Source organism: Ambystoma mexicanum, chromosome 1q, assembly GCF_040938575.1.
Source record: "Ambystoma mexicanum isolate Mex_15411 chromosome 1q, UKY_AmexF1_1, whole genome shotgun sequence".
NCBI classification, from domain to species: domain Eukaryota; kingdom Metazoa; phylum Chordata; class Amphibia; order Caudata; family Ambystomatidae; genus Ambystoma; species Ambystoma mexicanum.
Genome location: NC_090922.1, coordinates 588,491,712 through 588,508,095, shown reverse-complemented (window position 1 = coordinate 588,508,095; position 16,384 = coordinate 588,491,712). Strand labels below are relative to the sequence as shown.

The window sequence follows — 16,384 nt, the reverse complement described above, 5'->3', positions numbered from 1 at the left end:
GGGACTGAAAAAAGCCCTTGTGCGCTGCCTTGTGTTGCTTGCGCCGGTGCTTGCTGGGGGACCTGTCCGGCTGCCTGGACCAGCGTTCTTGGAAACCCCGGAATCCGCCGAAGGACCGACCCTTGTCTGAACGCTGTTGCGTCTGGCTATACGCCTTGGGATTGGCCTTCGTGAGGATGGATGAGGATTTCGGAGTCTGGGAACCGTTTCTCTTTTTTTTCCAGTTCCTTGTCCGTGGTGGAATGGAAGAGGTTGCCACCCACAAAGGGAAGGTCCAGAATGCGTTCCTCTATGTCTGGGTTGAACTGGGTCACCCCAAGTCAGGCAGTCCTTCTCATGTCCGTAGCGATGCAGATGGCACAGCGATGTAAGCCATTGTGGACTCCATTAAGTCTTCGGTGACAACCTTGGCCCGGCCAGCACCGCCTTGAAGCGTGCCTGGCATTGCACCAGAAGTTCCGGAAGGAAGTCAGCAATTTCCCACCAAAGCCGTTGATTGACAGCATAGCATCCGCATTAGACTGAGGCAGATGGAGGGAAGCGTTGAGTATATTTTTTCCTGTATGCTTCCAGGATTTTCTCCTCCTTTCCCAGGAGTACTGAGGAGGATGTGGCCGAAGACGACAGTGGCTTGGAGTAGATCGACGCTGCAGTGATCACCGAGGAGTGTGGCAGTGGGTGTGCTGACAGCAAGAGTGGGTGCCCCTCCATCTGCCTGAACTTGTCGTCGAGGCACCTGTTGGTAGGCTGTGCCGAATGGGGTTTAAGCCATGCCTTCTTGGCCAGTGCGACCACGTCGTTTTGCATCGGAATCCCCGTTCTAGCCGTGGGGTGTAGAGTGAGGACCTCTGCCAAAACCGCCGCCTCTGGTTGTTCCACCTTGGGCTGTGGAAGGACCAAATATTTGGCCAGGCCTGAGAGCCGTTCGTGGAAGGCCTTGGCCGACGACGGTGTGTCCGGGCCCTCCTCTTCATCCGTGTCAACCAAGGTGTACTGTTGATCCAGAGCCGCAGGAGGAATGCTGGGTGCCTGTCGCTGTGGGGTGCTGACCTGGTGCTGTCAGTTGTTGCGGCGGCTCTAGTGGTGCTGGCGTAGTGGGAACTGGCACAGGCAGTGGGGGCTGCAAAGGAGCCGGGAGCACTGGGACCAAGGGCGGAGTGGGCGTGGGTGCTAGCAGCAGAACCGGAGTGAGCATGTCCTTCATTACATCCCCAAGGATGACACCCATCTGCGGAAACCTCATGAGGGTCAAACATTTAAAAAAAACCTGTCCTAGCAGGCCGGTGGAGTGGTCAGAGGTACGGGTATGGGCGCAGGGCCTTGAGGGTGCTGAGGTCTGATCAGACTCTGCCTTCTTGTCTGCCGGGTGTATCTGCCATACGACGAAGAAGGGTATGCCGTGGGCCATGTGCATGGTAAAGACCAGTCTCATCTGGAAACATTTTCCCCTACCTGTTCCCCAAAAGGGGATGGTGTCGGACGAGCTGCCTTCTTGTCTGGCCCGGCGGCCATCTTGTCGAGCTGCATGCAATGTGGCTGCGCTGTGGCGCTTGCCGCACTGGGCCCGGCCTCTTCCAAGACTCTTGGCGGTGGAGTTTGAGGCCTACCCTGCACCTCAGGATGAGGCCTGGAAGGCGGATAGCCCTCGGCTGTGTCGCCGATAGTGCTACGTACAGGCGACCCCTCAGTCATTTGTCCGGTAGAAGGGCGTAGCCCCTCTGGCTTGAATCCGGTAACAGAACCTTGCGGTCCCTCAGTGCCCTCACCGGTTGAGTCTCGCGTCCCCTCAGCCTAACGGCCGGTAGCTGTAGCAGCCTTTGTACCTGCACTGGTACAAAGGTCCCTCCTGCTCATGCGCTTCTTGGGAAAGGAGTCGCCTTTGCAGTGTGCGGATGAAAACAGTACCCCTACCTTGGGCCTGGACCTCTGCTTGACGAATTTGTTTAAATCTTCTTGAAGTGATCTGCTGAAGAGCTCCCTTCACTGAGCTAACCTGTTCTTCAGAGCGTGAGATGAAAGCGTGTTACACGCGGTACAGCACTCCCAGTTGTAGTCGGGGCCAAGACAGCGTAGGCAGCAGCGTGGGGGTCGGACGTAGGGAAGAGCCCCTCGCAGGCTGGATACCTGCTGAAGCCCACTGACATCGACATGTGCCGGGGAGGAGTGTGGCACCAGAGGACAGAGTATCTGAATGAAGACAAGAAGAAGACAAAAGAAAGACACTTCTCTGGGGAAGAGTGGGTGGAATTACTATGCTGGAAGCCTAACCCAGGAGCTTGGTGAAAGCTTTCTGTTCCCGTTGACGCAGAAAAGAGAACTGATGAGTGGCACCGGTGGGAGGAGTCAAAGGAGCGCATGCTCCCAGGGCCGCACCCCTGCGTGCATCCAAATTTAAAGAGGAAGAAGATTTTTTCTGGTGAAAAAGGGTCTGTCTCCAGTCCCTAGCAAGGGACGCCCCATACAATATGGAGGAAAGGGGACGGGACGTAGGATTATGTTGCACATAAACCAAGAGGCCAACCAAGAGAGACAATAGCACAACACTGTACACAGGGGCAAGCCTGGAAAACCTGTGTAACTTAGGGATCCTGGTTGCACCACTTGTGATGGGTGGTCCGTGCGGTCAGACAACTGCCCATAGACAAGGAGCCCAGAACTGTGTGAATTCAAAGACATTGCGTATACTAAAGTCTTGGGGAAGGGCACCCTGAGATTAAAGGAATTGAGAATCCTGTTTTGAGTACGAAGCCTAAAGACCTTTTTACTTTTGAACTTTGTTGCTTGAAACTTGGAGAAGGGGGTGCTGAAAAAAAAACAGAGCTGGAAGAAGTTCAGAACTTGAAGTTGATCACTATTACTTTTATTATTGACATTCCTACACATTGTTTAGCTTTAGTTGTAAGGACAAGGATAGGTTTTGGCCACAGACAGCCTTTTAAGTTGAACTCTTTGACTCAGACTTTCCTTAGTTTCATTCAGGTAGGGAAACCTCACCTTAGTATAGGGCAAGTTAGGCCTTCAACCATTCTGACATTTAAATTAATAAACACCTTTGTTTGAACTTTGTTGTCTTGGTCTTGCTTTATGATGCCTTCAGAGAAAGTACTTGGTCTTGTGGTTAATATTACTCAAAAGAAACATGCTCCAGCACGATTCTTTTCAGCCTCTCCTGAGCTGTCAAGGCTGTCTACAGAAGCAAAATGTTTTTTTTAGGACTCTCAGACTACGAAAGGCCAAAACATCACCACCTAACAGCATCCAAAGCAACATGCAAAAAGGAAGATGTTAAACAGATCTACAACTCTATTTTGACATTGACTAACTCTGTGAATTACGATGGAAAAGAACTCATCAACATCTCAACAAAGGCATTTTTCATGACAAAAATCACAAGGACACATCAAGAAAGACAGAAAAGGTTGCCAAATGTACAGCAGCTTTAAAGAAGACTGGATTGAATCAGACAGTTGTAGTTTATGGGCACCAATGAAGAAAGATAACCTTCAGCTATGTAAAAGTGCACGCAAAGTTGTTAAGACCAAAGTATCAGACAGCATAGTGCAGTTGAAGGCATGTCGTTCTTTGTTCAGACATTTGCCGATTGCGTCAAAAGGTTGGACTGACATTCATCTACAAGAATTACAAATTCTCTGCACTACCTTTTTCAATGTTCAACTTAGATCGTACAATCATTTTAGCTGCAAAAAAAAAGCGAGCTGATGAAGACACTGGAAGAGGAACCATATACACAGGTTTCCAACATGACAGAGGTCTCTTCATTTGTTACTGAGCACAGATTATATGTACCGCAGCAAACATATTCAGCAGCTGTCCATTGATGGAATGGAAGAATTGCAAGCAATTCAGAAACAGACATATGTGAAGGCATGCCATGACTTTGCAATTGTGCTCAACAGGAAAATCAAACATTTTCTGCTCAAGTATGATGACTCATTTAGAAATTGATACCTACCTAGAAAATTCACTCAAGAACTCCAATCGAATGAAAAGAGCAGAATAAACAACACCTGTTGAGTTCAAAATTACAGCTTCTACAAATATTTAAAGATTTCCCATGATAACCCTCCTACTGCATTCTAAAACTAAAGATGAGTTAACCGCTTACCTCTCAAATAAGGCAATTCTAGAAAAAGAAGCCAGGTAGCCAGTTGCGGAAATGAAGCCAAGTCATCAGATGGAAATGATGATGAGACATTGAAAGCACACATGAGGAGGCAGACACAAAATAAATTCTTCATTCCCTTTATGTATCATATTGTCATGCAACTACCCTCCACATTTTTTCAAATCTGCAACCAACAGGATCCTCTACAATACCATACATCTTAAGGACTCAGTACCAGGTGATGGAGTGGCGACGCACTGATCAACAACACCAGAATGGGAGAAGGCAGATACTCCATATTTTTGTACTATGTGTACGCTTCCATGTGCATCACAAACAATGATGCAGCTGGTATGGTCTGCATGCATCAAAGGAGAGTGTGCTGTTTATTGCAAATGCCGAGCTCAGTCACTAAGGTGAACAGACCTGTGTAAAGGTGGTGGCAACAAAGAGTTATGTGCTAAGAACGATCTTGTGGATGATGAAAATGAACTCTGGGACTCAGAAGATGCCCTGTAAAACCTTAATTTCTATCTTTAAATGTAAACAACTATTGAAGTTTTAATAAATAGTATATTTCCACAAGAAAATTACAAATGATTTAAAACTTTCTAATTCAGTGAGCATACAGTCGAAGGTTTGCAATGAAGTAGCAATTATTTACGAGGCTATATCTCAGAAATGGTAAAAGATACAAAATTCCTTATAAGACATTTTCTGTGCCTTCAATCATGTTGAACAAAAAACCTACTTGTCAGATGTTCATAGAACCACCATAAAAGCAGTTACAGCTCAAAAACGAAATTAGTATCCGTAACAGTGGCCATTTTGAATTAATGACATCACACAAGACCTCTGCCACAAATTAAGACACAACACCTGGCAGTACATGATTGTATGCTTCATTATTAATGCATCCCCAGTAGGCATGGCTTTGTTCCAATACTGCTCTAGAAATGCAGGGCAGAACGTTTCAAGATGGACAGTCAGAGCTGTGCTGATATTTTGCCGGGGGAAGACAAGAATGGCCTCCAGGAAGTACAAATTGTGAAAATGGAATGAACAACGAAGGACAAAGAAAGCCAGGAAAGCAAACACAGCATGAAGGGAACCGGGGCAAACAGAGTGGGAACCGGGAAGACCAACACTGGAAGGCATGGGCAGGTACTCACGAAAGACATTGTCCGCCGCAAAAAATGTAACCCACAGCATTGTGATGGCAGGTGCAAGGCGTGTAAATTGCTGCATCAACATCATCTAAGACTAGACCATAGCAGCAGCTACATCTAGTACATACTGGGAGAATGGTGTCCTACGCCACCGTACCCAGCACTGCTCATTTCCTGTGCAAAATGTGCCAGCGCTGCCACAGGTACATGTCCCTGCCACAATTAGCTGCAAGGATCTTTCCCCCATTAGAACACTAACCTGTGAAGGGAATAAGGAAAGTTAGGACGTCGCCGAGGGAGTTAGTGAGCCTCCTTTCAGGGAGAAAACCTTTGGTGAAAGGCAGCAGGGATCGACAAATGGTAGAACTAACTAGGGGCTACGGATGCCTGGGTTAGGGAGGAGGGAGGGGGAGAGATTGGGAGAAAGAGAGAGAGAGAGAGAGAGAGAGAGAGAGAAGTCAGAGGGGGAGAAGGAGAGGGACAGATAGGCCCCAACAAGATTATAATTAAAACCCTTGAACCGAACCATCCTTGAGACTCAAAAGTGTTTTATGTGCCATCTCTGGCAGTATGCATTATTAAAGTGAAAGAAGATTTTACATTGCAGCATTGCAAGGACTAGAGGCTGGTGAAGTTGCATCACATAGACCATAAAAGTTAGTTGAACACAAACATTGTCGCATATTTAATTCACACCACTAATTCCCAACTTGAAAATAATGTGCTGGAATCCCGTATAGTAGTGAAAGCCATCTTCACTATCGGGAAGACTTTCATTGTATACATGGCAAGCACACTATAGAAATTGAAAGAAAAAATTGAGAAAGAAATAAAGGAACTAACCAGAGACTGAGAAGAAGCCCTTCATTCCTCAAATTAAATGACCTCTCAACACGATTAAAGCAATAAAAAAATCTACATGTAGCCCATCATCCGATAGGGGACGTAACATCCGACACTGCGAATGATCACTGTCTAAAATCCAGGACTGAACCTCTAAAATTGTACCTTAATTCACAATGATATGGTCATGTCTGCCCTTTAAGAGTACTTTAAGTTTTTCAACTGAATAAATAGGAGGAGGAAATTTACAAGACACGCTTATTGGATGGCATGCATTTTAGAATAGATCTGTAGAAACCTCAGAAAATAAGCAGAAGGTGGGTGGAACATCGAACACTAGTTGTTATGGTACTTAGGATTATATGGGATCAAATGCCTCTGAAGCTGAAATTAGGGTACTACAGGCAGAAATAAAAGAACTGTGACAATCTCTTTGATGCAGCGAGATGTAGGCCACAGAGGGTTTGACGGGAGATGGAGGGGCCGCAAAGGAGAGGAAATAGGTATTGTAATGCAAATTAAATTATATTATTAAACAGCTGAAAAGGCACTCACACATATAGGAACCTATATGCAATGAAACAAAACTGTACCTTGAATTGTGGCTTCTCGTCAACACTTGAATTAGAGCCGTCTGCCTGCTGCGCCACTAGGACAAACTCTTCGCTGTTCAAAGTGGACACTGACTCGGATGATCCGCCCAACTTCCGCAAGGACGGTCGGACCTCCATTGCACTAATGCCACAGTGCAGTGTTTCGCGTTAATCACAGTCTGTTGGGAAAAATGAAACAAATTCAAAAGACTTTCAAGAGCTCGTCCAGACTGGGGCTAATTGCAGCAACTACCAGAAATGTATTCTTTGTAGCAGCAAATAGGCCAATTGAAAACACAAGGAACTTGCAGCAATTCTAGATTAGTGGTGGTCATTGCAATAGTACCTTATTTGTTTATTTCAAGATACATTAATTTGGCTTTAGTTCTATCTTATATGTGATATTAGAGAAGGAAGTACTGCTCATAGATGTAAAATAAGGATAAGCAGACTTCATCAAAAGGATTTTATTATTGACTGTTTGTAATCATGACATATACCTAGGCAGGTACAGATTTGTGTGGGTATACACTTTTTAAAAATAATTTGGATTAAACTTGTGTGTTGTACTTTAGTTTCTAACTATCCTTTATTTGATTAGCAGACTGGCTCTTGGGTATAGGATGGTGTACTGCCTATTTACTAGAGTGCATGCCTACACCTTAAGCACTGACAGCAGAAGAACAAATTACTTACCCCTGGTAAATGTTCTTTCGATTGGATGTTCCGCCCACGTATTCCTCATCTTTGATATATTCCCATCCAGCTGCTTCGAAAAACATTCACAGCAGACGCGCTGTGCGTCGTCGATCTTGTGTCCCTTGGTGGCCTTGTTCGCCCTTGTATTGTGACTTCGACATTGGTATAAAAATCTGGTGGGAATGTGGGGTGGTAAAGGGCTTCTGGAGAGAGGTGCAAACGGAAATGTCTAAAATCTTCGCAGGGCTGGACCTAATGGGGGAGCGGGTGTGGCTGTGCGGAATCAAAGACCAGCAGGCCCAAAAACTCCACAAAGCACAATGGAGAAGCTTTATGGGGTTAGTCATCGCGGCATGGGCAACCATAGCCCAAAACTGGAAAAACGAGACCCGCCATTGGTATTCACATGTTGCAAAAAGTGTGGCCGCAAATAACCATGGAAAAGATAACGCACCATCTTCAGGATCAAAAGAACTCCTTCACAAAGGAATGGGGGGCAGTGCTGGAATACTTAAAGTCAGACTACATGGAACAATGGTGCCCGCACAATATTAAAGTTTCCGACATTTACGGCACGTAAAATCCTTTCCCGAAACAACATTGATTGAGACCCAATCTTCCGGAGGAGGGGAGGGGTGGGGAATGTGGGGCGGGGGGGGGGGGGGGGCTGGAGAGGGATGTTTAATGTGTTGATGTTGTATATGAAAATAACAAAAACACGTTTAAAAAATAAATAAATAAATACATTTTTAAAAAGGCACGCACCGTGCCCGTTGCCTCAGTTTGAGATCCCCCCTTCTCATGCACAGCCGTCTCCAAGGTCTCAAGATGACCAGACATTGAAAGAGAAGAAGGTCGGGAGGTCACCAGGGGGGTGCACAGTGGATAGGTGCTTGAGCTTCGCTGCTTCAGCTGCAGCAGACAGTGAGGGGACCTGAGCTCCCATGCCCATCTTGCCCCCCAGCAGTGATTTTCTTGGTGGGGCCCGTTAGAGTAACCTTCCGTGAGTGGGCAGCTCTTTTTTCGGACCGATTTGAGCCGAGGTGTCAGCACACTGTGGGCTTTGGGTCAAAGCCATTAACGGGAGTGCGTAACGTGAGCGAGAGGCCCCCCAGCACTGGAGATAGTGAAGGTGGCAGACCCGCCCCAGAGGAAGAAGTCAAAGCCACGCACGTACTGGCGTGACCACCATGAAGGAGAAGGACTCTAGCGAGCAATCTACGAGTGGAGATCTCCCCCCATGCAGCGGTGATTAGGGGATATGATTATGATTCTGCTGCAGGCAGGGTCCCATATAGGCGCAGAGTGCATTGGGGCCTGACTAGGGGCTCTTGGCTGTGTGCTCTCTGCTCATTATACTACAATATGCTTTTGCCAGTGCAAAGGACATGAGCGTAGATGCAGGAGCGCACAGTGGACTGAGGCATAATGAGGGTTCCTTGGACTGGGTGCAAAGTGGGAGACCAGTTCGACCAAAGGAATCATAGCCTGGTGAGGAACCCAGAGTTTCCAGCACTGCAGTGGTGGGACCGTGGCAGAAACAATGTTGTGCTCTCCCGAGGAGTGGAAAGACATCTGTGTTGACACGTCAAGTATTGAAAGACCTGGAGGTGGGGGTCTGGTGACTGAAGACCAACCGTGCCTGGGTGTGGCCCCAGATGGAAAATTCCCCCCTGGAGTGATACCATAGCTTAGGTATGAGGCTGTGAGGAAGAACATTTGTGAGACAGTGGCTGTGCCATTTGGTGTCTTGCCCACATTGAATGGCAGAGTTTAGAGGAGGTGGAGACGCCAGGACGGGATCCAGGGGCTCGGAGCTCCTGCGAGGACCAGACTTGCAGAGAAATTGAAGGAGAAAACGGAGTGGAACGGCTCAGCCTTCTGGCAGCTTGCAGGGGAGCACGAGGAGGGAAGGATCTATCAGAGGAGAGGTGTGGCCAGGAGCACAGTTGGACTCCAGGGCTGGATGTTCTGGAGGGATTTGCTGCTGTGGTTCCAGTTACAGAGCTCTGACACACAAGAAGATAAAACAGACATAACAATGGCGGAAGTTCTAGTGTCCACAAAGAAGGATATAGCCACTCTCCTGGAGTAAATCAGGGGCATACAGGCGGACCTGGGACAGAGACTCGACAAGATGGATCACAAGATGGACTTGTTCGACGATAGGAGTCACGTCCTGGAAGCGACTCAAACCTCAGTTGATACCATGGAAACCCACATTGACATGCAACTGGCTGAACTGGAGAGGAGGGAATCCGAAATCACTCTTAAGATGGAGGATTTTGAAAACCGAGAGCGGAGGAATAACCTTCGATTCTTTGGGTATCCAGAAAAAGAGGGGGAGACAGAGAATGATAAAGAAATCCATAATGGAGGTGCTGCAACTCTGGTTTGGTTCTGATACACTAGATGAACCCACTATTGATCGAGCGCATCACGCTGGTGGGGGTGCTAAGGGCCTGAGAACATTCCTATCCAGATTCCACTACTTCGCTGAGAAGATGAAGATCCTCGAGAGGGCCAGGAGATCTGATCCGATTGAATATGGCTTGTCTAGAATTACCATTTATCAGGACCTCTCTGCATCCATGCTGGCCATGAGAAAGCAATGTGCCCCTATCATTACGTGGTTAAACGAGAACTTAATAATTACTCACCGTAGTGATTAACGTACTCTTAGTCCATAGTCCCCTATCCTCCATACTGCATGTGTGCCCCTCGCTAGGGACGGGAGATGGAACCATTTTCACCGGAAAAAAACCTTCTACCCCTTTAAATTTAGAGGCATGCAGGGGGTGCAGCTCTGGGAGCATGCGCTCCCCTGACTCTGCCCAACAGCGCCACACCTCAGTCCCCATTGATGTGTCGACAATGTTTAACATTGCCTAATGTCACCAGTATTATCAGGGGGAGGATAGTGGGATGTATGGAGGAAAGGGGACTATAGAGTAAAAGTAGTTAGTGCCTACAGTTCACCTTTTCATGACCTGGTCTCTGCTGGTTTATTTATCATAGAGGCTTGTTTGGCCTTCTGTTCATCATATTTTTGCTTTGTTATTTTCCACTCAGACTCTTGGCTTTCCCCTTCTCTCAAGGTAGTGGTATCCCTGTATTATTGATCTCCCACTCAGGGAGTCTATTATTCTCTTTCCTTCATTAAGACAGTTCAAGTTTATTAACTTTGGTTCCAAGCTTTTCTCATTTCTATTGGGGCAAGTTTCTTGGAGCATATACCGAGTCTGTTGTGGTCTCTCGGTACGTTCTCGCCAGCGTCCTCACCGTACGTACAGCTCTCGTTCTTTCTCCCGGCTTCTCCGTATCTCAAAGGGGAGCCGTGCCGTTTACTGTGGCTTACCCAGGGTGGTTTCGGCATTGTTGCACAGACAGCCTGACCACCACTATGATCTTGTAGTCACGCTACCACTGAAACTCTGACGACAAACATCTCTGCTTTCCATCTCCTGCGCACGCCTGGCTTCCAGCGTTTTCTTTGCTGGTCCCATGCAACTCTGAATTTCGCCGGCTTCGCATCCTCCTGTAGTTCAACTCCTGCTAGTGTTACGCTACCAGGGGACCTCCCCTGCATCAGTATGCGTTCCTCTCTCTTCTCCATCTCATTTGACGAGTACTCCTTCTTTAACCTACTCGTCGCAGTGGATTGGTGATTTCCCTTTAAAAGACAACTTATCTTTCTTTCTGATTACAGCATATTTTCACTTTCTCTTCAGTCAAGTCTCTGTACTTGGAAGTATTTGATATGTTAGATAGTCCCATGTATGCAATCAAGTGAATTATCTTAGGGAGTTCCGCACAGGAACAGGAGTCCTTGTCCCCTAAGCGGATGTCTTCTCCCAGTGAGGTCCCACTTGCCTCAACTCCTAGGGAGACTGTTGGGGAGCGGGCTCACATCCCTAAACACTCATGCCTGTGGGGAGAGTCTCCCCTTCGGGAGAAGGGTCGAAGTCCCTCAATTTGTCACAAGAAGGTAGGGGGCAATTGCATGTGTTTATAAGGGACAGTGGTTATGTCATATATGCAGAGGCGGTTGTTATGTGAATAGAGACTCGCAGCCCAAACTCCCGTGGAGAAGTAGGGCATCATCCTTTATATGGACAGCTCTTTTAAAAGACACATTTAACAGGATATAGTCCAGACATTTTAAAGAGGTAAACAATAAACCAGGAGGAAAGAAAAACACCTGTCCCTCTCAGGCTATCAATAGTAGTGGTTTCTAAAGTAAGACTAGTGGAAGAAGCTTGTTTCTCTTTGTATTGGGGGAGAGACATCAAAATAGAATGTGATTTATTATGCCACAGAGTAAGGCTATTAGATCAGGAGGCTCCAACACTATTGACCAAAGTGGTATGCTTCACCATTGCTTGTCTTTGATAGGGCCAGGGAAATTATTTACAGTGTCTCCTCTTTCCTGCTGGGCTTCACCATGTGAGTGACCAGACAGATGCATGATTATCCATCCAACTTTGAGGGTCCTCGGGGGATGATTGTGCTGCTCATCTATGCAGTAGAAGGGTGCAAAAGGAGGAGACTGACACACAGGTGCCATAGTGATTGCTATAAACATTCATGTTGGTCTTTAGATGAAAGAGAATGCCTAACTTTCCCTGCCACAACTAAAATACTAGGGACGTCATCAGAATGTCCTTGTAACTCAAACGTTCTCTATCATGTGTCCAAAGTCCCTATCTCTGTCCTTTACACTTATAACTAAACTAAATATTGTGCCAATGTTCTTGGTTCAGGAGGAGGACTCCTTTCTCCTGGACTAGGTAACTAGGTATCACAGTTCTGGTCATGATTTGCCTTTACAAGTTCTTTTTCAGGGGGAATGTCTAGCTTTCCCTGGTTGTATTTTTCCACTGTTGACACTTGCCTAGCCAGAGAGAAGGACTCCCTGTCCAGGCTTCTTTACTTGAACCTTTCCTCTGGTTTTATCTACCAGGAGAATGACTCCCTTCTACTGGTATTCAGGCTTTTATAGTTCCTCACAAAGTCAGGGGGAGTGACTCCCTTCCCCTGGTTTCTTTACAGGTTTCTCCTTTCTGGTTTCAGTAACCAGGAGAATTACTTCCTTCTCCTGATGTCCTGGTTTTTCATAAGTCCAAACAAAACCAGGGGGAATGACTTGTTCCCCTGGCCTCTCTGACTCAGGTTTCCCCCACTAGGGCCTACGTGATTCACTAGCCTGCAAAGTACTGCCACAAGGAAGATGTTTTCAACTTTCTCTTCTTCTTAGCTGCATGTTCCAAACCCTTATTTCCCCATGTTCGTTTAGTAGGCAGGCCTAGTTCACTAATCTGCCAATCACTGCCACAAGTAAAATGCACTTCCTTCCTTATTCTCTCTTGGTGCGAGTTCCCGACCCGTGTTTCTCTGGTTGGTTTATTGGGCAGACTTGGGGACTTATTCATGGAAGCATTTTACAATGGTGCCGTCCCATTGGAAAATGTTCTGTGAATCAGGCCCTTGGTTTCCTTGTCTGCCAAGTACTGCCAGTAAGAGGATGCATGCTAGCTACTTCTTTAAGCGTTGTTTCAGTGTTATGGTTTCTAGTATGACCTCGCTTTGGGAGCCCCTTCCCTTGGCTGTTCCCTGCATTCTCTCTCGGCTCAGGGCTCATTTCCTAGCCCGGTCATTAGCACAGGAAATTAGGTTACTGCCACATGAGTTCCAAAATCCCCTCGTGTCCCCGTAAGACAGCCCATATATCCCTATACCTTTCGGGATCTTCTTGGAAGGCTCTGGTATGTCCTGGAGTTCTGCTTCACTGCTTTCGCGTTGGTCTCCTTCTCGTCGGAGGCTCTGCGGCTTCAGACTCCCTGCAGTCCTCACATCTGCTATAGACAGCACAGTCTCCTTCCGTCCGCCAGTCGTTCCACGGCTCCACCAGTCACCGCTAAGTTTCTTCAGTGTTGAACCATTTAGAGACACTTGCACCCTCCAGATGGTGTCTCGGTCTGCAGGCTCTTTGAGTTTCTGCACCGACTTGCTGCATTGCTCTCAGCTCCTCCTGGATGGCTTGACAGATTGCTTAGTGCTTCGTTGGTGTTTATTTCAGTTTCTTCCATCAACTCTTGCAAAACACTAGAATGCTCACCTACTGTTCTGGCGGCATTCTTCATGGTTCTGCGCCTCCTCCTTGCCCCAGTCTTTGTCCCACAAGTCCTATTTAGGTAGTCTGGACTCTTCCTCTTCTCAGTAGCAGTCATCCCTATGATCTTACACACATACATGGGGTGATGTGGAATTGTGTGTCGGGGGCTAGGAGGGTTGATTGGAGGTGATTATACAGCGTTCTCTCTAGAAGTCTGCCCTTTTCTCAAGAGGGGTGTCCCTCCCCATGAGACCCTCTCAGTGTGTAACACCCCCAGGGGGACTGTTGCGTAGCGGCCCCCCTCCCTGGCCTCATGGGAAGTACCCCCCACTTTGGGCAGAAGTGACGACATCTAGGGATTTTTCACAGCAGTGATATTGAATAAATGTCGATAGCAATCACTATGCCACCTGTGTGCCAGTCTCCTCTGTCTGCACCATTAAAGCAGACAGAACAGAGATGCATTGTTTGCTGTTGGATGAACCATTTTCCCAAGTCTCTAGCACCTGTATGCCCAGGGATACAAACACTTTTTACAATGAACCTTTTCCAGCAAAAACACAGGGAACCGATGATGGCATAATCCCTGGCACAGTAATAGACTGCAGAGGTCACCTTTAGGTCTCACCAGTGGCTGCAACAGCAATCCATATGGACCTACGTGTGGCTCATCTGCCAGACTTCTGTTTTTACTTTCTTTGTTTATTCCACCATTTGTGATTTATTAGCGTCAAAGGGCATGTGATGTCACTTACTGAGAAGATATTAGTGTGACAACAGCTACATTTCATCTGTTTATGACACCTATGGTCTTGTTGAAATTATGTCAGTATCATAGCCACATTTGACTTGCACACAAAGTTGACCAGGCAAACAATTAATATTCCCTGCAATTACCTGCGTTGCCAATGATTCATCACCCCAAGCTTGGGCAGCAGGCCATAAAGTGCAGGTCCTCAAACATGCAATCGCCTCCATTAGAATTTAGATGCACCACGAGAGCTTGTCAGCTATAATAATTTTGCATGGTCATTTCACTCCTGCTTGCCTTCCTCTGCTCTTATGTTTCTGCTTGACACTGCTGTTTCCTGCGACACCCTTGTTCTCGTTGTTCATAATGTTTTAAATAACAAAGTTACTGACAGGTAGGCCATGGTTTAAACAGTTATAAAAAGTTGGTTAACTGCAGGTTCAAGGGATAAAACTGTGTGTGTAGTAGCTGCCAATAAAATAGAACAGTTGGGCACTGAGTCACAGTATACAATGTGTGTGCTCTAGAAATTTGGCAACATATCTAGGGAACTGAGGAGCGCTTGTCTGCTTTTCCTCTGATGACTACTGTTAACAGATCAAGTCAGATTAAAGTCCAACTGCTTTTTGCCCTGCAGCATGTGTGCACTAAATATCATATGATGGTATAGGTCAGCTGCTTGCACTCTCTGGACTTTGTTGGATACAGATTTTACTGAATACAATACAAGGTTTGTTACTGGCATGACAAGGTGTACACATAATGATAAAGTACATACACAGGATGCATAAAATGTTGCACTCTCTGGAAGTTATTTTGGTTTTCAGCTTTTTCAAATCGTCCATATTGCTTTGTGTGCTTCGCCCACTTAGAGGTTGAGCACAAACTTATTTTGCTGTTGTCTGCCAATTCTGATGGTTGTCAGAGGAGGACTGAGAGCTGTCTTGTCCTGTTTTACTTGCAAAGACTTGCTCTATTCTCACAATAATTGGGGAAGTGTACCAAATGTCTTTGCATTCAGAACAGTGGAGGAGCATGTGCCTCTCCAGTCTCTACTTCTCCAAAGTGACATGTTGACAGATTCTGTGCTCACAAACCTTCTTCTTTGAGCATCACAGAGTGGTGTCGGCCAGTCATTTAGTCTGTAATCGATGGTTATCTTTGATTCCAATTTTCTTTAACCAAAATTGGATAATTTATTAGTTTAAAGTGTGTCCTAATCATCTATAACATCCCGACTTGTGCTGCCCTAGTTCTGTTCTTCAGTACATTATGTATTGCTTCTTTAGGGTCTGTTCAAAGGTCCAGGCCAATTTCTCCCCCTGCCTTTGGTTTCCTTTGGTGGGAAAATGTGGAAAGCTGTTACTGAACAATCGTAGCTTTGTATTATACTGTTCAGGAGATTCTTTTAGTGTTTTGCAGTTTGGTTGTGCAGTGCTTGGACGTGGAGGGAGTTTGGGTTACTGTTCCTGATATGGCAACAGAATTTAAAAATATGCGTTTAGATGTTGAGCAGATTGGGGAATGTCTCTAGTTCTGCTCTGTACCCATGATTTGGTCTGTTTCTATGTGCACGCAGTATTAAATGCATAGAGCAGTCATTTTATTTCTGAGCCATTAAATTTCAGACTGGGGGTGTAATGAGATTGAACAGGGTTGGGCTGAAGTTGCACGCGTCTCACTCCTCGTTCCTGTTGAAAGGACCCTGTTTGCATGTTGTTAATCTTCACCTTGCAGCTGAATGAGTTGTACATGGATTTTATTATGAAATAAGTATTCCCCACTATTTCAATATGCAGTAATTTAAGTTTTAGTGGCAAGTCTAGGATCACATTTCTTTTTCCTGCCCGTTTTTGACATTTGTATATTTTCTGATTAGAGTCTGTAAATTGAATATATGGTCTTTGATTTGGTGTATGGCTAGGAATCCTATCAGACTTTTATGTAAAATATTATTATTGATTAGTAAGTTCAGTATTTTGTGGATCATGAGGCTCCAGAATATTTTGCTGAGGTTATTTACAGCAGTAAATTCCCCTGTAGTTGTTTGGGTCCAGGGCGTCACAATCTTTACAGATAGGGGTGATG

At 46.1% G+C, this 16,384-nt stretch overlaps 1 protein-coding gene across 1 annotated transcript in view; it reads right to left on the bottom strand.

The window, feature by feature from the left end:
* Positions 1–16,384, bottom strand: part of RABGAP1L (RAB GTPase activating protein 1 like) — a 3,056,406-nt gene that overhangs the window by 2,667,035 nt on the left and 372,987 nt on the right. Inside the window, exon 4 of the mRNA XM_069641102.1 lies at positions 6,732–6,910. Within this exon, the coding sequence (XP_069497203.1) occupies positions 6,732–6,869 (138 nt within the window). The 5' untranslated portion in view covers positions 6,870–6,910. The remainder of the gene's footprint in view (positions 1–6,731; positions 6,911–16,384) is intronic.